The sequence below is a fragment of the Halichoeres trimaculatus genome, unplaced genomic scaffold (assembly GCF_033239565.1).
Source record: "Halichoeres trimaculatus isolate MK-OKI-2021-1 unplaced genomic scaffold, fHalTri1.1 fHalTri1_scaffold_2, whole genome shotgun sequence".
In the NCBI taxonomy this organism is placed as follows: Eukaryota; Metazoa; Chordata; class Actinopteri; order Labriformes; family Labridae; genus Halichoeres; species Halichoeres trimaculatus.
In genome coordinates this window covers 39,394,671-39,419,643 of record NW_027437180.1, presented here as the reverse complement: position 1 = coordinate 39,419,643, position 24,973 = coordinate 39,394,671, and the positions used below count along the sequence as shown (strand labels likewise).

Here is a 24,973-nt window from a genome sequence, read left to right as displayed (position 1 = left end):
TCTCCAACAGCACACACCTGATCAAAGAAAGAGTCCAGGGATAAAATAATGTGTGTGTGACTGAGCACAGAGGAGGATGTACATCATCACTGACTGCCCTGGAGGACCTCAGACACACTCCATTAGCGTCAGGGTCAAAGCAGAGAGGCTGACAGAGGAGGAAACACCCACTTAGTGTCTGAGACCTCCACTGCTGATAAAACACACACACACACACACACACACACACACACACTGCTGTTTCACCACCAGACGAAAACGACGACCTGGACCTGGAGCTTCGTCTATCAGGGAACAAACAGGTTTTTAAGCTGTAAAGAATTTGAAGACTGTATAAAAACATGGATAGGCTTTTTAACCTCGTACAACTTATAAAAACAAAACTTTTCAGAAAAAAGAGGACTTGAATACAAGACAGCCAAATGATATCTTCAAACCACCACAACAATCAGACATGAGACACATTTCTACCAGGTATATTAATTTTTTTAAGTTTGACCACAGCCCATCTGGAAGTATGTTGATTTTGTCAGGTCTGGATCTATATTCCTGATCTATAAGTTGATTTTATCACAGTGAGCATTACAGTCTCTAAAGGTAGCATCCAGGGACGCAGTCCGAGCAGCCAACCCGTCTCCGATCCGTCTGCTACAGCTCGGCTGCTGTTAACATTTCAGTGGTAAACCAGCGCTCTCCTCTGTGTGGCCAAACCAGAGGAAGTCTCACAGCAAGGTCAGCGGTTAGAGGCAGAAAGACAGCGCAGAATAAAACACATCAGCAGGACCAAACCAGAGCACGCTAACTTCAACTCAGCCTGACACCGTCTGAGGTCTGCGACCAAACCAGAGGTTTCACCGTGTTGTTGAAGCAGTAAGCTCTGCGGTGTCTGGGACATGAAACAACCACAGGAGGAGGTGGTGAAGGATATACAGAGTGTGAGAAGGAGGCTAGGAGGAGGAGGAAGGAGTCAGCAGGAGAATGAGGAGAGCTGGAGCAGAAGAGAGACTGCTTAAGTGAAACGGTGAGTCAGAGGGAGGATCTGAGGTCTGATAGAAAGAGACGGATGAGAAAGGAGCAGTCCACAGGCACATCCAGTTTTTCAAGTTCAGAGCCAGATCAAAGCCAGATCAAAGCCAGCTCAGAGCCAGATCAGAGCCAGATCAGAGCCAGATCAGAGCCAGATCAGAGCCAGCTCAGAGCCATGTCAGAGCCAGGTCAGAGCCAACTCACAGCCAGCTCAGAGTCAGCTCAGAGTCAGCAAACCAAACGGACCAAACCAAATGTTAATTTTTGTCTCTGTTCACGTCCAGTTGGCCTCAGATCCACACATAAAGAAAAGCAGTGTTTGTTTGAGGTTTTGAGGTCTGTTCATCAGGACTCTACACTGATCTGAAGCTCACGCAGCAGCTCTGTTTCTTCAGGAAGTGGCGTCAAGCTTTGAGCTCTCTCAATCAGCTGTTAAATTACACGATGACAACACTGTGTCTTCAACTTCTTTAAGTCCTGTTTCTGTGTCTGGAGCTTTAAACTATCGCTAAAGTTCCAGATGAGCCACGTAGCACTGCAGTTAGCCTGTTAGCATGACTTCCTGGAGGATGAATCCTCCTCAATCTAAAGGACAGAGACTATTGTACATCTGAGCAGACAGGATATGAAAAGTAAATCTACAAAAAGATGAAGGAAATACAGATTTTAATTCTGTGTAGATGGATTCATTCAACTGACAACCTGCTGGCATAATTGATATGTGGCTGGGAAATTGGCAAATAAAAAAAGTTGAGCAATTATGAATAAATATTATCAATTTTAATTATTCTTTAATTTCTTTTTATTATTTTTGAAAGTGTTTGAAAAAAATGTATATTTTTTTCCCCAAAATTGTTAAAATTCTAGTTTTTTTTAAATCTTAAGTTTTAATATTTCAAAAAATTCTGTACATATTCCAAAAATTTGACAATTAATTTTTGTTTCATATATTTCTGGACAAATCTGAGTGAAAATGCATATTTTTGCAAAATAACAAATTATGAGTTAAGGAAAATAAAAATGATAATTGTCAAATTCAAGAATTAATTCAAAATTTAAGGAATAATTAAAATTGTTTAAGATTTCAATTTTTGCAATTTTTTTTGCAAATTTTTGAAATTTAAAATGTTCAAATTTGTGTGTAGTTTTTACATTCCATTTTTTGAAAAATATTTATCTTTTTTTTTTTAATATGCACACTCTTTAAATGTCGTGTTTTTGACATTTTTTCAAATTTAGAAAAAAAAGTCTTAATTTCTTGAAGATTTTGCACATGTTTAATTAAAAAAAAAAATTCTGCATTTTTTTCAAATGATATAAATTGCTATATATTAACTTTGCAAATTATTGAATTCAAAAAAATTGAAATCACAATTTTTTTTAACAGATTTAGCCTGTGCTTTTTTTGCTTTAATGCCTTTTATAAAAGATGTTTGGGTAGTTATTTTGTCACAGGCCTCCTGTGCTTTTTGGTGCTTTTATGATGGGTTTGGATTCTTCTGGTGTTTAATTTAAGCTTTTAAAGCATAAGACAGAGATAAGAAGGCTCTGATTCACATGAAACCTTGAGGTTCATCAAGATATTTCTCTCTGTTGCTGCCTGACGTCTATCTGATAAACAGAAAAAAATTGGGTATTTTTATGCTTAAAACCCATCAGAGCAATGGTGCTCTTTAAAGTACCGTAACTCTTCAACCATTTGAGCAAGAGAAAAAAGTCAAATGGTTCCTGAGAGAAGAGAAGCTGAGATTTCTGTGCAGGATTTCTGACTCCTTTAATGCCAAAACAACAACACAACGTCCACCTGTTAGTTCGATAACTAATCAGGAGACAGAAACCTGCTCGGTTAAAACCAGCCATCATGTAACTCCACAGAACCTGACCCGCGTTTGACCTCCTCCTGGGAGAGATGGGTTTACAGAGAGGTGACGGGTCAGAGACGAGCAGGGATAGAGTGGGAAAGTTTACCTTTCTCACCCTCCGCCATGAGCAGGGAGCGAAGGATGAAGGGAGGAGGAAGAGGAGGAGGAGGAGGAGGAGGATATTAGATCGACAGGAGAGACGGCGGAACAATGAGAGGCTGAGGAGGAGCGAGGAGGAGGGAGACAGAAAAAAGAAAGAGGAGATAGCAGGAGAGTGCAAATATTATGAGGCTACCCACTGTCCACTCACACACACAGTGTCCACACACACACACAGTGTCCACACACACACACACACACACACACCTCCAGCTGTGACCGCTCTGTTTCCCTCCAGTAAACATCATATGCAGCCTGCTCGTGTCCTGGCAACAGATATCCTGACAACCTGATGAGAAAGCATCTTTAATATTGCAGTGAGTGTGTGAGTGTGTGTGTGTGTTTGTGTGTGTGTGTGCATGGGGGAAGGAGACAGCTGCATTATGATATCTCATGTTCGTAGAGTGTTTATATAAAAAGTGGAAACATTGAGTTAAGTAAATGAAGCTTGGGCTGAAGTGATAAAAGTTGCTGGTCATTGAAAATGTGCTTGAGGCTGGCTGCAGATAGATATTAGAAAGTAGGATCACGAGTCTGTCCAATCAGAGGCCCAGCTCAGCCCACATGACTGACCGGCGCCCTGTAGCTGTTAGAAAGGAGGCTCAAAGACTGTATGAATGGACGTAGTCTCTCCACCATCCGTCTGTCTAATCTTTTCCTGACTCTACCTCCCGACATATTTTACAATCCCTCAAAAAAATACACAAGAACGTCAGCTGTCAATCATCGTTAAACGTGACGTAAAGCCTCGTTTTTAACCTCGTATAAATAATGAAAACGAAACTTTTCAGAAAAAAAGAGGACTTGGATACAAGACAGTCAAATGATATCTTCAAAGCACCACAACAATCAGACGTGAGAAACATTTCTACCAGGTGTATTAATTTTTCAAAGTTTGACCACAGCCCATCTGGAATGACTGGGGAGACCAAGTGTTTGACCTATACTGCAGCCAGCCACCAGGGGGAGCAGTGTTTGTGGAGACCTCACTTGACGTCCGTTTATTCTTACAGTCTCTGCTCTCAGCCCATTACTCAAATTTAGTCCATGCTGGGACAGGCACCACCCTGCTGGATGTGGCTGCTTGTTGCAGCAGCTCTCTCTTCTTTGTCTGTTTCTTGTAATTTTTTCATCTCTTTTTCATAATCTTTGTATTTGGAGTGGATCATTACTTTGTTTACGTTACATTTGTCGGTCGTGGACACCAAACTGGTTTTGTCTTCAGTGATATTTTTGCTACTTTTTCTCCTGTGTTTGTCTGGAGATCCTACATGTAACCATGGCTGCATTGTTTACATGTGAAATCAGCTGTTTGCAGCCTGTAGCATGTCAATGCTAACTGGTGCTAGGCCAGATGTTTCCCACAAGGTGAGGACGTCGTGCTGGTTCAAGAAGTGACGACATGGACCTGTCCTTCCATCCATCGTTATTGAGAACGTAAGATCTATCTCCAATAAGATGGACGAGCTAGCTGTGCTAACCCAGCAACAGAGGGAATACCAGAGGGCAGAGTAGCATCATGCTATTCCCAGACATGGCTAACAGAGCAAACAGCAGACACCAAGGCCACATGTGAAGAGCTTCACCTGCTGTGAGCAGACAGGATCCAGGAGACAGAGACTGAACAGACTGCTGAAGAAGCTCAGTCCTGGACCCTGTGGAGGTGGAGGCTGGCTGACTGGACAATGATGGACAAGCTGTCAGCATCTATTTTCTTATGGAGCTTTTTACACTTTCTCTACACTTTCTTACTTTGGTTTTCTTGATTGCCATGTGACTCCTCCTGAATTTCCCCTCGCGGATAAATAAAGTATTTTCTATTTTGTTCTATTCTAAGCATGCGTCTTATATTATGACTTAGAAGACTGTGAGGAGTTGTCAACAAATCCATCTGCAGTGGAGGCTGAATATCCTCCATGCTAACAGGCTAACTGCAGTGCTACACGGCCTGTCTGTCTTCTTCTATGGCATTGTTTTGCTGAAAGACCGCAGATGCTGCTTTACTGCCCTCTACTGGTCTGGTGGTGTAGTGCAATTCTTCTTAAATTTTCTCCATACGCCTTCAAACCTTAGGGCTGTAGGAACCATTTAGTTCCTGGAACTTCTGGTGAAAAAGTGCCTTTTTACCACGGCACTCATCAACAAACACAAACTGTCATGTTTGACCCTCGTCCAGGCAGGTCGGCAGACAGATTCGGAGCAACAACACGGTTAATATTTGATTGTTATAGTCTGGTTCCCTCATCTGTCTGACACACACACACAGTACAAACACCCTAAATAAATCATCAGTTTCATAAAACAGAAGAGGACGTTGAGGAGGACAGACAGATGACCAAAGAGCGGAAAGAGAAAGTGAGAGTAGGAAGGGACCGCGCGGCGAGGAGAGGGTTTAAAGTTAAGGCAGATGTGAGAAACAAAAAGGAGTAAATAAGAAGAGTGATGCAGCGTGGTCAACCAGGAAACCACTGCGAGAGAGGATGACCCCGAAAAGACCCGACGAAGACACACAAGCACGAATAACGAGACATAAACCACGATTTCAAAACATGAAGACTAATCCTCGAGATTCAAACAATTACTGCCATGTCCGGTGTTTTTTAACGTTCAACTTTTCCCCTTTTAGTTTGCATTCATCGGATTTTAAAGAAAGAAAGAAGTCATAAATGTTTTGGCCAAAACAGAGAAAAACAGAAAAATGAGGTGAAAGAAAATCCTGGTGTTTTACAACTGGATCCACAAACACTGGTTTTCTCTCATTTCCCTTTTGTTTGAGTCGACCGCAGACACACACACACATACACACACACACACACACACACACACACTCATTATTAGCCTTACAGATGGTCACCCAACACAACCCGAGCATGTTACACCACAAACACGCTAAGACACACACACGCATGGTTCCACTGGTGTGCACAAACACAACAACACAGGATGAGTGTGTGTGTGACCCACACAGCCACTGACCTGTAAAGGTAACACTCTCTCCTCTTTCTTCTTCTGCTCTTTATCCCTGATGTTACAAAACATCTTAAAGCGCCCAAAGCACGTCGTGCTTCCTACCAGCAGGACTTGGTACCTGCCGACACTGCCAAAAGAACCAAAAGTACCAAAAACTGCTCAAATGAGGATGATACTACTGTGCTTGATAAGTAGTGTTGATTCTGGCGCCACCTATGGACGAAGCCGGATGTTCTGTCTTAGCTGAGTGTGTTCTGTACATTGTAGTTGTGTTTTTTTGATGCAGAAAACTCAATTTTTATAAATCATTCAGTTTTCTTTCTGATGGTCGTTTTTTGTGGATCATGTAGAGCCACTAGGTTTACGTGTTCCCACTGTTCCCACTGTTCCCACTGTTCCCACTGCCCAGAAATCATCACAATCTAAACCATTACAAAAAACAATAAACTAACAAAGGGTTTCAGCTGGAGCAGAGCTTCCAGATGCAGAAAGCTTTTTTTCATTTCCTGAAGTCAGAGAAACAAAACCAGATTTTGAAATAAAATCTGAGAAGTTAATGAACATAGAGCTGTGAAGACAGGGCTGTGGGAACATAGTGCTAGGGGGAATATAGGGCTCAGGAAACATAGGGAACTTGGAGAAGTGGGAACATAGAGCTGTGAAAAACAAGGAGCTACAAGGAACATAGGGCTGTGGGAACACAGAGATGTTGTAACAATGAGCTATCAGAACATAGGGCTGTGGGAACATAGGGCTGTGGTACCAAAGATATGTGGGAACACAGAGCTTTTGTAACAAAGAGATGTAGTGACATAGAGCTGAGGAAACAGGGCTGTGGGAACAAAGAGTTGTGGGAACATAGGGCTGTTGGAACAAAGAGATGTGGGAACATAGGGCTGAGGAAAGATGAGGCTAAAGGGAAATAAAGAAATGGGAACACTGAGCTGTGGGAACATAGAGATGTGGGATAAAAGAGATGTGGGAACATAGGGCTGTTGGAAAAAAAGAGATGTGGGAACATAGGGCTGTTGGAAAAAAAGAGATGTGGGAACATAGAGCTATGGGAACAAAGAGATGTGGGAACATAGGGCTATGAAAACAAAGAGATGTGGGAACATAGAGCTATGGGAACAAAGAGATGTGGGAACATATGCCTGTTGGAAAAAAGAGATGTGGGAACATAGGGCTATGGGAACAAAGAGATGTGGAAACATAGAGCTGTGGGAACAAAGAGATGTGGGAACATAGAGCTGTGGGAACAAAGAGATGTGGGAACATAGAGCTGTGGGAACATTTAGCTGTGGGAATAAAGAGATTTGGGAACAAAGAAATGTGGGAACATAGAGCTGTGGGAACAAAGAGATGTGGGAACATTGAGCTGTGGGAACATAGAGCTGTGGGAACAAAGAGATGTTGGAACATTGAGCTGTGGGAACATAGAGCTGTGGGAACATAGAGCTGTGGGAACAAAGAGATGTGGGAATGTAGAGCTGTGGGAACAAAGAGATTTGGGAACGTAGAGCTGTTGGAACAAAGAGATTTGGGAACATAGAGCTGTGGGAACAAAGAGATTTGGGAACATAGAGCTGTGGGAACAAAGAAATGTGGGAACATAGAGCTGTGGGAACAAAGAAATGTGGGAACGTAGTGCTGTGGGAACAAAGATTTGGGAACAAAGAGCTGTGGGAACAAAGAGATGTGGGAACGTAGAGCTGTGGGAACAAAGAGATGTGGGAACGTAGAGCTGTGGGAACAAAGAGATTTGGGAACGTAGAGCTGTGGGAACGTAGAGCTGTGGGAACAAAGAGATGTGGGAACAAAGAGATGTGGGAACATAGAGATGTGGGAACATTAAGCAGTAGAAACATGGGCACACGCCCAGTCATGTAACATCAAGCTTGGTGCCATTCTACCTTTTGGTGCTTAGTACGAAAACTGAAATGATTTGTTTATCATTTTCTGTATTCTATTTACATTCGGGGCTGGCTGCACACTTAAAGACCCAGTTAATTTTCTGCGACTTTTGAAGAATCTCACCCACTGAAAGGTCCGCCTGATATCACTTTAGTGCACATCGCAAAAACTGAAGTCTAAACACTTTTCTCTTTTAATATCTTGAAATAAAACATCAAACTCTGATGTAAAGTGCATTTTGAAGCACCAACAGTCAGCTCAGGCAGCAGACGACCTTTCTTTTCTCCATCCTGCAATATTTCTCTCATTTCCACTCTGACATTCCTGATTGGCTGCTTGGTGAGCCGTCTGTGTCTTTCTCCCTTCATGCATTTCTGTCTGCCCTCATCGAGGCGTCTTTACTTTGGACGGACATGACAGCAGAAGTCCCCGCTCCCTGACGCTCTGAGCAGACACACACACGCTGTGCAGAGAATAACAGCGAGTTCGAGAGAGATGATGTCCGTCCTCTCCTCTGCTCAGATCCTGTTTTTCAGACTGAAGCTGTTTCCACGAGCAGCAGGGAGCGTCCCCTGAACCCCGCTTTGACGAAACTCAAAATATGGGAAAGTCCTGCTCCTGTGTGTTCTGCGATGAGGGATTTGAGTCCCGTTGATAATGTAAATATAAAAATGTATGCATGTGCAAATGGGCTGAGCACATGCTGACATTTCTGGACAGTTTCCACTCGCAGCTCTTTGTGACAGATTGTTTTCTATGTGGAGTTTTAACATGGGAGAGCAGTAGGTAAACAGACGGTGCCTCTGACAAACGATCATTGTTAGTGAGTCGATGAGGAGGGTCCACGTGAACTTCACCGTCCAGGAAAATTTATCGTCAGTGTTGAGTCTTGCTGCCAGTCGTTCATGGATCGAGACGTGAAACTGTGAGGGCTGCCGTAGAGTCAAACGATGACTTGTTGTATCTGCTGTAATTGGTTTATCTATACACACACAGACATATCCCTCCAGCCTCCTCTTCCTCTCCCTCCTCCTCTTCCTCAGTAAATTAGCCGGCCAAACATTAGGGTCATGTTCTGGTTAGCCTCTTAACAGCTGACATCACCACCTCTGTTAGCCTCACAGCGCTAATTAGCCGTGCTAAGATGCCAATCAAGTGCGCTAATGAGGGGAGCTCTGCGGTGCTGCCTAATGAGAGGAACTCTGAGAGTGTGTGAGTGTGTGTGAGGGAAGTTACTGCAGGCAAACTGAGAAAAACAGATATTATTTTATGTTTTTATCTTCTCTTGTATCTACCTCATCTGTTCACTCACAGAGGGCTGGATTCAGGAAGAATTTGCTGATTTTGGGGGCAACCAAAATGAATTCATTTGGAGTAAAAATGTTCTCTTTTTATGCAGATGAGCGTCATACAGTGGTGAAAAATTAGTATTGAACGCGTCAACTTTTTTCTCATCACATTTATTTCCAAAGATGCAATTCAAACAAAATTTCTCCCAGACATTGGTATTAACTCAAATAATCCACACATGAAAAGAAATCACAACGTTCAGGTCCATAAATAATGATTATGGTGAATTAAGTACGATAACACAGGAAAAAAGTATTGAACACACCATGGAAAGGCTGTATACTTTGGGAAGGGTTGGGGCCATTATTCACAAGTGGAAGAAGCACCACCTTACCATCAACAGGCCACGCACAGGAGCTCCTTGAAGATTTCTGACCAGGGAGTCAGAAAGATAGTCAGAAGAGGACTCAACGAGCCAAGGACCACCCTGAAAGTGCCCCAGAAAGACTTGGAGGCAGCAGGTACAACTGTTACAGAGAAAACAATAGGCAATGCACTCCACCACCATGGCCTCTATGGACGCTCAGCCCACAAGACTCCATTCCTCAAGAAAAGGCATGTTGAAGCTGGTTTAAAGTTTGCTAAACAGCATCTTGACAAGCCTGTAGAATACTGGGAGAATGTTGTCTGGTCAGATGAGACCAAAACTGAACTTTTGGGCTGTCATACTACAGACCATGTTTGGAGGAGAAATGGCACTGCACATCAGCCAAAAAAACACTACACCAACAGTGAAGTTTGGAGGTGGAAGCATCATGGCATGGGGTTGTTTCTCATCTCATGGTGTTGGCAAACTTCATATAACTGACGGAGCAATGAATGGAGCCATGTATGGGGAAATTCTTGATCTGAATCTGCTGCCATCCACCAGGATGATGAAGATGAGACGTGGCTGGACCTTCCAGCAGGACAACCATCCAAAGCACACGGCAAAGTTGACTCTCACATGGTTTCAGAAAAAGAAAATCAATCTGTTAGAACGGCCTAGTCAATCACCTGACTTCAATCCAACTGAACATTTGAGGAAAGAAGTAATGAAAAGGGTTCACCAGAGGGCACCAAAGAATATTCCAGATTTAAAGACAATCTGTGCAGAGGAATGGGCCAAAATCACACCTGAGCAGTGTGGGCCATTAGTTCAAACATACAAGAAGCTTCTGGAAGCTGTCATTGCAAACAAAGGCTTCTCCACTAAGTATTAGATGAGTCTCAGTTAGCGTCTTCAATACTTTTTTCCTGTGTTATCGTACTTAATTCACCATAATCATTATTTATGGGCCTGAACGTTGTGATTTCTTTTCATGTGTGGATTATTTGAGTTAATACCAATGTCTGGGAGAAATTTTGTTTGAATTGCAGCTTTGGAATATAAATGTGATGAGAAAAAGTTGCCGCGTTCAATACTTATTTTCACCACTGTAACTATAATAAGATATTGTTTTTAATTAACTTACTGTTTGTGAACTATCATTTAACCCCGTATGATTTTTTGACTTGTGCTGCTGCCCTCTTGGTCGGGTCACCCTTGTAAAAAAGGTCCTGATCTCAGTGTGATAACTTCGATAGCTCAGATAGCTTGAACGAATGGCGTGCAATCCGCCGAGCTATTAGCAGCTTTAATCTGTTATTAGCGAGCCTCTCATACAGTCAGACGTGTCATTATTTGCTACTAATGGTCCTTATTATGCAATTTGAAAGGTGTAATTTCTGTGTTTTATATGCAGACTTAAGGAGCGCGCCCCATGTACGGTCTCCATGGCAGATTCATTTGGAAGAACCTCGTGTTATTTGTCTCGATGACAGCGCCGTTAATCCACGCAGCATGTTTCAGAGTGTCTCTGTGTTTAGTATCTAACACGTCCTGATGATTAAGACTTGTTGTCGAGTAATTTCGGCTCACCACATCAGTAAGCTTTGCTGGCTTTGTCATCAATCTCTACGGCGTGGCTCACAAACCACCAATTAGCCAGTGTCTGCTGGTCACAGACAGAGTCTGTGGTCCACTCCCACTCCTGGGGCTCGGAGCTGATAGGAAGTGACACCACTTTAGCGAGCAGTTAGTCTGAGGGTGTAAATCCCATCAATCCGAGGTGGAAAGCACACCTGTTTCCACCGGCTAACCGCACAGTTCACATCCAGGTCAAGGTGACGGTATGTGTGTGTGTGAGACAGAGACAATTAGCTACACTCCTATAATTCTCTGGTCCCCCTGGGCCAAAGGGAGGTGGTGCGAGGAAGGGAGGGGGTGGGTACCCTGGTATTCGCGCAGCCTCTGGGTATCATCAAAACACACAAAGGACTGGTACTGGGTGTGGGATGAACCCCTCTCACGGTCACTCAGAGCCAACAAAAGACCGCAGAGTGAACGGTAGAAGAGGGAGTCCAGGAAATGAAGGAAAGGAAACAGGAAGAGTGAGAAGGAGAGGAAGGTGAGGAAACAAGGAGAGACCAGAGAGGAACGCTACTTTTTCAGGTGAAGACGGGAAAAACTGTGGATCAGAACGGCCTGCAGTCCACTCTGCGGTCTGTCAGACCCCTTCGAAGCAGATTGTTTAATAAAACAGCTCAGAATCAATTTGTTTCAATCAGAAGTTTGCCGACTGGTCCAGAGCTGTATCAGGTAGCAGATGCTTTGACCTTTAATGGTCTATAAATAAACCGGAGGGGAAGGATTGTTCCCCATGACTGAAATCTGTTCAGGTTTCATTTCATCAACAGTAGGCTCAGGCTGGAGTTTATTTGGATGGTTTGTGGGGAAACCGACCGTCGCTTTTAAAGGTTCCATGTTCTGCTCCTTTCCTGCAGTTTAATCTGGATCATTGATGTCTTCATGAAATGGTAGTAACATGTTTTGGTCCAAAAAGCCAATAAATCAAGCACAGCAGCATTGTTTCCAGGCTCTCATAGCCCCTCTGTTCAGAACGCTCTGATTTAGTGGGCGTGGCCTTCATATGTAAATGAGCCACCGCTGATACCGCCCCGCTCTTCCACCTCACTGAGGCCCCGTTTACATGACGCCGAAAACAGTCGATTCCGCAAACATTTCGTTGCGTTTTGGCCTTCCGTTTAGACCACGTTGCGTTTTCAGTGAAAACGCAAACTTTTGAAAACGCTCCCCAGAGTGGAAAGATCTGAATCCGCTCCTCCATCCAGCTTCGTGTAAACACAGAGCGGAGCGTCTCAGGGTGAAACGCTGATGTCACCGCATGCGCACTCGCAGTTTCAGGTGAAGGTTTCGCGCTCAGCCACATTTCCAGTTGAGCCAGTAGGTGGCGGTAATGCGCGTTATGGTTGGATTGCCGACCGTCTCAGACAACAAAACGGCAGAAAAAGAGAGAACATAAGAGGAGACTTATCCTCCTGGAGTCGTATGAACGCGGATTGTTTTCACGTCCTCATGTAAACGCGGGTGGCTTTTGGAAACGCAAAGGAAGAATCTTTGCGGGAGTCTACGTGTAAACGGGGCCTGAGAGCGGCGCCACGAGCTCCGAGTGCACAATGTTTAGAAAACAGCGAAGCTCGTTTACCGTAACATTACAGGCTAAAACAACAGGCTAACTGCAGCTAAAGTTAGCATCCTGAAGCTAACACAGAGACAGGGGGGGCACTGAGGAAAAGCTCTTCCATCTGCTCCACAGCACACAGCATTTAAAATACTCACATTTCCAGGGTCCCAGGTTTGTTGGAGGATGGTTGGTAATGCGCCTGGATTCAGGACCAGTCTATTGGCTAGCCCTCTGTTGGACTGTCCAAAGTTGGAAAAGCAGTCGGCCGTGAAGTGACTAGCACACACATGCACAGTTTTACTGAGTGTAGCTGGAACATTTCCTGATAAATGAACTCTAGACACTTAGTCTGTCTTCTTCAGAGATGGGAAGCTTGAGCATGGAGCTATGTGGCTGATTACAGCCAAAAACAGAGCAGTGATGGCTCTTCAACTTTTGGGTTCTCCTCCTCCTCCCCGCTGCTGGAGGAAGGCAGTGGGCGGGGAATTCCAAACAGCTCGTTTTAGGTCAGGATTTTGCATTCACAAGCTCTACTAAGAACAGGTTTGGTCATTAAATATGACATTTTGTGGGCTGGGAGGAAAGACAAAGACCCACAAATTTCACTTAAAGACTTAATAAAGTGATTTTTGCAGAATATGGGACCTTTAAAGAGCCACAGTTTGGAGACGCTCTGATCCAAGTCCAGCAACCCTCACACTCTGACCTCAGCTTCAGGGACAAAATGTTGTCTTACAGCCCTAAAAGTGTTGTTGTAACAAGATAAACAATGTTGTTTTCTTCAGGGGTCGTGAGGTTACGGCGACTCGGCGTACAGGTAAACAAAAGTGTGTGTTGTCTAAGAGCAGAGGCCACGACAACCGAGGAGAGGAGGAATTTAAGAGACGGATGTGGAGAAAGAAAAGTGAACAAAAGGTGGCCGATGTACGGAAGGTAAACTAAACAAAGAAAGGAAAAGTCACACAAACAAAAAGCAGTGCAGAGTGTGTGTGAGAGTGTGTGTGTGTGTGTGTGTGTGTGAGAGTGTGAGTTTGTGTGGGGGTTATTGGGCTTTAGAGAGTCCATCAGCACAGCGGGAGGAAAAGAAATCACTCCTGCTGGAGGAAGTGCTAATGGCTTTGCACTGTGTGTGTGTGCCATTTTCAGCGTATGTGTGTGTGTGTGTGTGTGTGTGTGTGTGTGTGTAAGTGTGTGTAAGTGTGTGTGCTGATTGATCGAACACGCCAAGTCCATCTCGACATTCCCTGATGGGAGCCAGAGTGTGAAATTGCCAAAAAGGCAAACAGCAAATAATCAGGACAGACACACACATCCACAACCCCCCCCTACACACACACACACACACACACACATACACACACACACACACACTCACACATCCACCTCCTGTGTGTTATTAGCTGTATTTTTCACGCCTGTTACCCTCTCCGCTCCCTCAGAGGAAAAGTAAGAGTGTGTGTTTGTAGCTGCACATTTTCTGTGTCAGTGTTCAAACATACACACACACACACACTTACACACACACACTTACACACACAGGTAGAAAAACACATCACTGTCATTCAAGTCATAAATCAGTCAATGGGAGAAGTTAATTAGATAGTTCTGGTGTGTTTGCGCTGCTTTCTCCGACAGTGTGTGTGTGTGTGTGTGTGTGTGTGTGTGTGTGTGTGTGTGTGTGTGTGTATCCAGGCGTCTCCAGGCAGTAGCGGATACCGTCCCTCAACTGCACAACAAAGACTTCAGAGCTGTGTGTGTGTGTTTGTGTGTGTGACACAATTAGCCACATAGTAACCAACTGTGTCCAAGTTTGAGTTATTAAAGAAGAAAAAAAAGCTCTTTGTGTGTGTAGGTGTGTGTGTGTGTGTGTGTGTGTGTGTGTGTGTGTGTGTGTGTGTGTGTGTGTGTGAGTCAAATTAAAGCTGGACCGGGCTCTCCGCTCCTCTGGGACTCTGTCAGTGATTTGTGTTGCCTCCGTGTCCAAAGGGAAACTATTTGCAGTGTTTTCTAGGTGAGAAAAATGGGTCAATTTTTGATCCAAGGACTCGCAGACACACGGCCTGAAGCTGCAGGAAGAGTCCTGGTTCCTGGTTCCTGGTTCCTGGTTCCTGGATCTAATGGTTTAATACTTCAAATCAAAGATGCTACAGTAAATCAAAATGACCTTTTATTAGCAGAGCAGTTTAAAGAATAAAGCCGCGGTAGGATTGGGATAATACTGTACGTGAGGATACAACAGGACGCTGACATGTATCGAAAACTGGTTCCTGCTCAGAATGATTAGAAATGGTTCAGCCCACCAACATCATTAGCCCTTAAGCTCAACATTTAACTCGAAGGCTGTGTCCGAAATGGCATACTAACATACTACATACTACATGGTTGTTGTGTATATACTGTATACTACATACTATAAGTATGATTAGAGTGCTAACCGTTTACACTGTAGTATACTACTCAGTTTCCCATGATGCATTTCAAAACCTCCGACGACAAAAATTGGAAGCTACATAAGTCTATGGAAGCACACCAGGCTATCAAATATCTCTGTTGATTCGCCACATTTGAAAGTTTTAAGAACATTTTAGGCTAGAAAGTGACCACAAAAATGTGGTCATTTGGGGCCTCAAAACGCACGGATACAAATTTAATTTCGACATTTCGGACATTCTGTTAAGAGCGCCAATATGCTATCGAAGAGACTTCCGGTCCGCTCCAAAACAAGAGCCCAATTTACAAAAGCTTTAAAGAACTTAAAGGAGATAAACGGGTGTTTTTATTTTGAAAACAGGAAGTTTGCTAGTGGATGATTTTTAGCTAACACTGGTCTCAAAACAAATTCATCACTCTTCAAAAAATTAAAAAATGTTTACTGCTCGCAGACACCGAAGACGATCCGTCCGTCGCCTCAGGCACTTTATTTCTTTGTACTTACGTTTAGGTTTCCCTGTAGAGCTAAGTCCATTTTAGTCGCTTCTCATCTTGTCATCTCATTCTGTATTTACGTTTATAAATACAGGGCTCGCAATGCATTATGGGGCGTGTCAGTGCGACTAGTATGCCCACCTCCCATACTTAAACTTTTTACTGATATAGTATACATCCGGGTATTTCTCGCGCACACAATCTTTTCATACTATTTAATGTGAACGCACTACATACTATTTTTGACGTCACACTTAGTATGAGAAGTACGTTAGTATGCCATTTCAGACACAGCCATTGACTATTCTCCCTAGCTAGCCTAGCTTAGCAGATGATAACAGTTTCCTAACAAAACTCTGATTCAGGATTTTCCACTCGCCTCGCCACCTTCTGGTCGGGAGTCTCCGCACACTGTCGTAAAGACGTGACTTTTAACCAGGCGTGTGTTTGTTTTTAAACTAATTTTCTCTGAAAGGACTTTTTACCAGACCCAACACAACAAGGTCAAGTATTTATCAGTACTGTTGCGCTGTTGTTTCATCAAGGAGACTTTGTAAGTTCACAATGTGCGTCAATAACCGCCTATATGTTGTGCTATTGGCAGCCTGGTGCTACAACATATCCACAGGCTAACATGGCAACAAGGTAACTGTCAGATTGTGCTTTGTACCGTAGTATGGTAGCCGTCTGTATGTAGTGCTATCTGCAGGGGGCTCTCAGACGTGTCAGTAATGTGTAACGTTAGTGAATTCTGGTCATGTCCTGTCAGTCATCTACCAAGTAGAGCTAACGTAACATCATTACCCTTATGCTAAACAATTTCCTTGTTGACTATTCTCCCCAGCTAGCTTAGCTTAACAGATGATAACAGTTTCCCAAGAAAACTCTGATTCAGGATTTCAACTCACCTCGCCACCCTCTGGTCGGGAGTCTCCGCACACTGTCGTAAAGATGGTGTGCGGAGAGCTCATCTACCAACTCCAACCTCACCAATCAGAGCTAACATAACCTCACTCTTCATTTTATTGATAGACTCTCAAGTTTGAACAGACCACTGCAGAATAACTGCTGACTGTGGGTTGGATGCAACATTAGCACAAAGAGATTAGCCTGGGTTTTAGCATTTAGCTCAGGCATACATCTAGAAGGGAGACTTTTTCAAGATCACTCAGAAACTCCTCACTGCCCCTTTAAGAAACACTGAACACACACTGAGATGTCCATTACTCTCTCTCAGGAGATTTCCATGTAACACATCCAACACATTCAACATCTCCTAATGGACCAAAAACCAAAGAGGAAAAATAGCTCTTAGTGGCATGGCTAGCTTCATAACCCCGGCAAGCTCAAGGCTCCAAACAACTTGGAGATTTGCTACAACCAATTCGAGACACTTGCCACTGAAGTCAACAGCGCCTCCACCTGCTCCAGAAGCTGAGGGGCTTCAATGTCAGCATCCATGTTTTAAATTTTGGGTAAACAGTGGATGAAGGGTGGTGAGTGAGCAGCTCTCCACTGAAATCTGGGTTAAAGCAGAGCGTCATACCTGGTGTTTTTCCATTGGGAGGTCATTTCTTGATTCAACACACTCAGTGTTACATAAGGCATTTCAAAGTAATGACACCAGCATGCAGCGACCTGATCAGTCAGAGGAGAAACAGAGTTCCCTCTAAACACACATTTTATGATTTAATTAGGCAGCTATCAACCACAGCTGGCCTAGATTTGGACCTGTTACTCCCAGATGAAAGTGTGATTAGTCGTAGGGTGTGTTGGCACCTTAATAACACAGTCAGAGAAGAGAGGAGAGGGGAAGACGTGGTTAGGATGTCAGACTAAAAGCTGAGAGAGAGGGTACTCACAGTCGAGACAGGACCTCGTTCTTCTGGAACAGCAGCTCTGGAAGCTGGCTGAGGCGGTTTTTGTTCAGGCGACTGGATGGACGAAACAAACGGTGAGAATACATCATCAATCACTTTTCATACGTAAGAGTACTAACACAAAGTGCTTGACAAAAAGAAAACAAGAAGTAAATAAAAGTTATAATAATCAAAAAATAAGTGACCCAACAACCCCCATAAACACACACATCAACATGCCCCCTAGTGTGTAGATCAGGGGTCTGCAACCTTTACTTTCATAGGAGCCATTTTTCCTCAGCTCACCTGGATTAAAGTCATTCAGGAGACACAAAATCTACTTTATCTTCACAATAAAGACAAAAAAGTGGATAAAATTCAAAACATAGATCTATTTAGTGAATATATATACCTAAAAAAACATGTTTTTTTTTTACTTTATGAAATTGTACATGTGGTGTCTAAGTGTTTTATTTTTTTAAATTAAATAAATCAACATTAAAATAAGATTTCAAAATTTCAAAAATTGCAATACTTAAAAAAAATTGTGAATTATAAAAAAAAACTAAAATGTCAAGAAATTTCAAAATTTTAAAAAATTCAATTAAAAAAATAAAAAAAATAAAATTTTGAAATTACATAATGGAAATTTGCAAACATAGAAAATAGAAAGATCTCTAAAACAAATTAAATTTAAAAAATTTACAATTTTTTTTTCAATTTGAAGTTTAACAAAAATGCCAATTTTTTAAAAAATATTGAAACCTAATAAATTTGAAGTAAAAAAAAAGGGTTTATATTTTAAGTGAAAAAAAATGTCAAAATTTCAAAAAATCTTTTGAAATTTACAACATAAGCAAAAATTTTATTTTTACATTTTACAAATTTGCAAAACCTCTTACTGTAAGTTTTTGTTTTTACTCTTGGTATCATTAAAAATCCTTTAATCACAATAAAGGCCAAAAAGTGGATCAAATTCTAAACATAGATAAAATTAAATGAATAATTAGCCAAACATTTTTTTATTTCCGAAATTGTACATATTGCGTCTTGTTTTGTTTTTTTTTAATTTCAAATAAATTTGCAAAGATTTTTTTTTTAAGTTTCAAAGATTTCTTTTTTTTCCAAAAATTAAAAAAAGGAAGTCAATGAAATTGCAAAAAATAAAAAAAAACTTGATTTTAAACTTCTGCAAACATAAAAAAAATAAAATCTACAATTTTTGGAAAGCAATAAAAAATTTAAAAGATTGCAAAAAAAAATCAAACTTTGTGAAACATAATAAAATTGATCCTTAAATATTTTTTTAAAAATTTGCAAAAATCTATAATTTTGAAATTTCACAAATTTGCAAAAACCCTCACCATGGGTCTTGTTTTAACTTTTGGTACCATCAAAAATCCTTGACCTGAAGACCTGAGGGCCGTCACAGCAGGCACACATAATTAAAGCAAGTCAGATATTAAAGAGGGTGCAAAACCATTAAGGCATTTAAAACCAATCAACCCTAACAGATACTGATACATACAACAATCGATCCTACATTTTATAAAAGTGTGAACTGGTGTTTCTGCTTTGGCTCTTTGGGGAAAGTCGCCTTAATGCATGCTCAGAGTGAACGTGACCGTGTGTGCTCTTACAGCCTCTCCAGCTCCTTCAGTTCATCAAACGCTCCTCTCTCCACAATACTGATCTGGTTCTCCATCAGATGACTGAAAAAAACATAAAAAATAAATTCAGGAAACAGATTTTCTTCTAGTGACTCAGTTGGTGTCCAGGAATTTATCGTCCCCTTTTTTTTCTAAAGAATATTTCTCCTTTACGTTCACTGAAAACACCGTTGAAGCATTAAATATCCATCTCTCAGACCATTTCTCAGTACATTAGAGTCGTTAATTTGTCTCTCTGTGAATCAGAATAAACGAGCACTTCATTATTTCTTCGATGCTTGAGCAGGAAACGGCAGGAAACGTCGATCCTCCGCTGATAGAACAATTAAAGAGAGGCTCAGCTCCAACCAAAACAAAAGGCTGCATGTCTGCCAGTCACTCATTAATCAAACTGGGACAACAAATTAACCAGCTCTCATTATTTCCTCCACACACACACACACACACTGCTTGGGTTTCTTTGATTAATACACTTCCACATCATAAACCCCGGGTGTTACACTCAATCCCCTCCTGACAGAAACGAGCCTCGGGCCCCCAGCAGGCTGCTAATCTGTTGTGAGGCGGCCTCTGGAGATGCCATTAGTCTCCTGACATGTCATCCTTTTCACACCTCGTGTCCATCAGCGACACCCTGACGGTCCCAGACGTCAGGTTAACACAGGAAACCTGCAGCAGATCAGCCTCTCCCACAGGCCAGCGCGTTTCCAGGTCAAAAGGTCGCCCGTAAACCCCCCCCCCCCGTCCTCAGTGTGAGTGACACCGACACCAAACGAGCACCTCTGGGTGGCTCATGTGTCGCTGCAGAGCCAAAGCGGCTCTCTGTTCCCTCTGGCTTTGGATGGCACCACAGGAATGATCCCCACATTCCTACCAGAGCGAGAATCAGCGAAGAAATGTGGGAAAGAATCTGGGCGGACATAACAAGCTGTTGTCCTGTGAACAAAGAGCCAGAAGGGCTCTTAACGGAGGGAAAATCATCTGATCTTTGAAATGAAGAAAGCTCTCTCTCTACTTTGTTTCTTGTAATTTTTTTTGTCTCTTTTTCGTCATTTTTTGCATCTGGAGTGGATCATTACTTTGTATGGTTCATTCGTTGGTCATGGACACCAAACTGGTTTTGTCTTCGGTGATATTTTTTACTGTTTTTGCTTCTGTGTTTGTCTGGACATCCTACATGTAACCATGGCTGCATTGTTTACATGTGAAATCAGCTGTTTGCAGCCTGTAGCATGTCCATGCTAACTGGTGCTAGGCCAGATGTTTCCCCACAAGGTGATGAGAAGGAGGTGAGGACGACGTGCTGGTTCTCAGGTGTGAGCTAAGAAGTGACGACATGGACCTGTCCTTCCATCCATCGTTATTGGGAACGTAAGATCTATCTCCAATAAGATGGACGAGCTAGCTGTGCTAACCCAGCAACAGAGGGAATACCAGAGGGCAGAGTAGCATCATGCTATTCACAGACATGGCTAACAGAGCTAACACCTGGACCCTGTGGAGGTGGAGGCTAGCTGACTGGACAATGATGGACAAGCAGGGTTAAATAAAGTATTTTCTATTTTATTCTATACCAGCCTTATTTCAAAGTATCAGTACTCGCAAAGGCTGCCACCACCAGCACCAGCACCAGCACCAGCACCCGATACTCAGTGCAAAAAAACTTTTTATGTGGGCTTCAATACCTTGAAATAAGGCAGGACATTTTAACTTACATAAAGATTTAGACTGACAAATCTTGAGATAAGAAAACACTCAGTGGAAACTGAGCCTCACAAATCTCAATTCGGTTAGCTAAATGAAGCTACAGCTAGCAGAGCTAGCACCCTCCTCTGTTGACATCCACATGCATGTGCTGGTTACTTGTGACTCATCAAGTTAGTCAAACACAGCCTTCACTCCACTTTATCTCAAAATACTTTGAAGCTGCAACGCACTAGAAGTCGCTGTTTGTTACCTGTACTTGTTTACATCAGGGTTGTAGAGCTTAGATAGCAGATAGCTTAACTTCTTGAGACCCAGCGCCCACATATGTGGACATTTCTTCCTCCCAGATCAATGATACTTCATTTTGGAAAACTTTGGCCTATTAGCCACGTTCTGGGACACTGCCCATGTCATTTTGTTGGTGATATCACAACATTACACCCATTTCAGTGGGAACAAAACAGCACGTTTAAGTACAATAACACTGACAAAGACCACATTTAATTATCAAACTTATTTGGTTTTACTTCTCCTAAAAGGCAAAGAGAAATTAAAAATGCACAACAGACAAAAGCTCAGGAGGTTAAATATCAATAGTTTCTTTAACTGATCAGTATTTCTGGTGCAGGAGCACAAATCCCCATCCCACCAGAGAGTTAACATCACATTTTAGTTACCACGACACAAAATAGAGTATCTATTAATCTTGGAGAGGATTGAAGGAGGAACTTACAGGACTCTGAGGTGTTTCAGTCCAGAGAAGTCCGTCTTGGTGATCACTGTCAGGTTGTTTCCATTTAGATCGCTGAAAAACAAAAGAAGATGTGTTGTTGACATCAGTGAATACAGACAGGAAACAAGAACATCTGGCACGTGATGATGAAAACACGTTTCAACATGTCTCTACACAGCATCATTTGTTGATTTGTGAGAAAAGTGTGAACAAAGTTTGATCAAACAAGACCCCTGGACAACAGCTTTCCTCTGAACCAGGTCCTATTATGGATTTAATCTGTTATTTTAGTAATTTCCCATAATGCCCTGCTGTGAAAGTTGTTATAAATCTGCTATCGTTGCCAAATACAGTGGGGAAAATAAGTATTAAATGCGTCAACTTTTTTCTCATCACATTTATTTTCCAAAGCTGCAATTCAAACCAAATTTCTCCCAGACATTGGTATTAACTCAAATAATCCACACATGAAAAGAAATCACAACGTTCAGGTCCATAAATAATGATTATGGTGAATTAAGTACGATTACACAGGAAAAAAGTATTGAACACGCTAACTGAGACTCATCTAATACTTAGTGGAGAAGCCTTTGTTTGCAATGACAGCTTCCAGAAGCTTCTTGTATGTTTGAACTAATGGCCCACACTGCTCAGGTGTGATTTTGGCCCATTCCTCTGCACAGATTGTCTTTAAATCTGGAATATTCTTTGGTGCCCTCTGGTGAACCCTTTTCTTTACTTCTTTCCTCAAATGTTCAGTTGGATTGAAGTCAGGTGATTGACTAGGCCATTCTAACAGATTGATTTTCTTTTTCTGACACCATTTGAGAGTCAACTTTGCCGTGTGTTTTGGATGGTTGTCCTGCTGGAAGGTCCAGCCACGTCTCATCTTCATCATCCTGGTGGATGGCAGCAGATTCAGATCAAGAATTTCCCCATACATGGCTCCATTCATTGCTCCGTCAGTTATATGAAGTTTGCCAACACCATGAGATGAGAAACAACCCCATGCCATGATGCTTCCACCTCCAAACTTCACTGTTGGTGTAGTGTTTTTTGGCTGATGTGCAGAGCCATTTCTCCTCCAAACATGGTCTGTAGTATGACAGCCCAAAAGTTCAGTTTTGGTCTCATCTGACCAGACAACATTCTCCCAGTATTCTACAGGCTTGTCAAGATGCTGTTTAGCAAACTTTAAACCAGCTTCAACATGCCTTTTCTTGAGGAATGGAGTCTTGCGGGCTGAGCGTCCATAGAGGCCATGGCAGTGGAGAGCATTGCCTGTTGTTTTCTCTGTAACAATTGTACCTGCTGCCTCCAAGTCTTTCTGGAGCACTTTCAGGGTGGTCCTTGGCTTGGTGTGTTCAATACTTTTTTCCTGTGTTATCATACTTAATTCACCATAATCATTATTTATGGACCTGAACGTTGTGATTTCTTTTCATGTGTGGATTATTTGAGTTAACACCAATGTCTGGGAGAAATTTTGTTTGAATTGCATCTTTGGAAATAAATGTGATGAGAAAAAAGTTGACACGTTCAATACTTATTTTCCCCACCGTAGATGTAGAAAATCAAGGTTGATGATGTTTTCAAGGTGTTCTCCCTCATGTGACGCCACGTTTGTCTCATTTTTTATACTTTCTACATCGACTTCCATCATTTCAGGCTGACTTCGTACACACACTTCAGGAGCAGCCTGTTGTCAGCGAGCGTTATGTGATCCCGCTCTCGGACAGGCGATCTATCCGGCGCAGCCAGGTTTAACCCTATGACCTCATTGTCTACCTTGATGGACAGCTGCGAAGAAAGAGAGCGGATGATGTCACTCTTCCCACGAGGCTTTGTGCAAGGGGAGGTAAGCTGAACCCTGTGTGTGTACCTGTGTGTGTGTGAGGGGTGTCATGTTCCTGGACTACTGTAAAGGGTGGAGCAGAGCGTGACCTTGTCCTGTCCCCAGCTAAAGAGGGATGAGAAGGAGAAAGAGGAGGTTTTGGTGTGGGTGTGTGAACTGGATCGACGCTCTAACTGTGGAAACCTAAAGAAAACTCTCTGCAGGGAATAAAGAGAAACGTCCAGAATAGAAAACAAGACCATAAACTCCCAGAATCAAGGTTCAAGACCTACTTTCCCTGAGTGGTGTGTCTTTTTTCTGCAAATCACAGAAAAACAAATGATGGGGGAGCATTGTGGAAGTAAATAAAGACGGTTGTAGTTTTTACAGTTAGAGGATGGAGGAGGAGGAGGAGGAGGCAGAAGCAGAGGATTGGCTAGGACAGACGAAGACGGGTCGCGGCGGGGGGTCCAGAATCACTCCCTGGACGTGTGTGAAATCACCCTGACAGTTCGGCTGCACGGTCGAAACAAGCGTCAGGAGAGGAAGTAACACAGCGAGCGCTGACCACATCGTCACATGCTTTAAAAGCTTTCTGGAAAACACACACCAAGTCTGGGAATTTCAGCTCCTAATTGCTGAAAACTCCAAAGATTTGCCTTTGTTGTGCCGGGAGGAGGACAGAGACACGAGGGAGCGCAGATACAGCCCTGATGAGGCGTGCTTAATTGAGTTTTGTGCCGCATGGCGAGGTCAGGGGTCAGCAGAGCGACAGACTCCCCTCGAGTGGCGGCTCTGCCAAACAATAGCTCATTAAAGCAGAACGCGTCTCACACACACACACACACACACTCAGAGAAGCCTCAGTGGGCAGTGAGGCAGTTGATCCGCTCAGCTCTGCTCTCCTCTGTTAGATCTGACACGCGGGGAGAGGAAGAGGGGGCAGTGGGTGAGACGATGGGATGTGTGGTGTGGGCGTAAGATGTAGAGTGAAGCACGGAGCCTTAAAGAGAGACGGCACCAAACTTCAGCACGACACAAAAAACACAGAACCAAAAGTGTGTGAACTCTTCCTTGATTTAACACGACACTGACACAGAGAAAGATTTAATGATTTCTTCTTCCTCCTTAAACTGATTTGTTGAATGTATAAAGACCTTCAGTCATCTCTCTCAATGATCTATGTCACGCTCAGTGGTGTGCACAGAGAGAGGACTAGGAGGCAGTCAGCGCCCCTCGATGCCTAATCAATGGAAAACGCGTGCCCCTCTTGGAAGCCAAAATGTGTGCTAAAGTGCCTTCTTGGGAGACAAAATGTGCACTCAAGGGCCCTCCCAGTTGGCAAACTACTGAATCACTATTTCAAAATGCAAGCCTAACTTGAGAGCCATTACATTTCCTAAATGACTTTTGAGGAGCCACTATTTGCGCTCAAGTTACTTTTTTGGGAGCAAAAAT

At 42.8% G+C, this 24,973-nt stretch overlaps 1 protein-coding gene across 2 annotated transcripts in view; it reads right to left on the bottom strand.

Moving 5' to 3' along the window:
- The window catches only part of slit1b (slit homolog 1b (Drosophila)), an 88,919-nt gene that overhangs the window by 47,876 nt on the left and 16,070 nt on the right, over positions 1–24,973 (bottom strand). For both annotated transcript variants that reach the window (XM_074688516.1, XM_074688524.1), the window contains exons 3-5: positions 21,682–21,753; positions 19,212–19,283; positions 17,575–17,646 (exon numbers count right to left, since the gene is read on the bottom strand). In XM_074688516.1, coding sequence (XP_074544617.1) covers positions 17,575–17,646; positions 19,212–19,283; positions 21,682–21,753 — 216 coding nt within the window. The remainder of the gene's footprint in view (positions 1–17,574; positions 17,647–19,211; positions 19,284–21,681; positions 21,754–24,973) is intronic.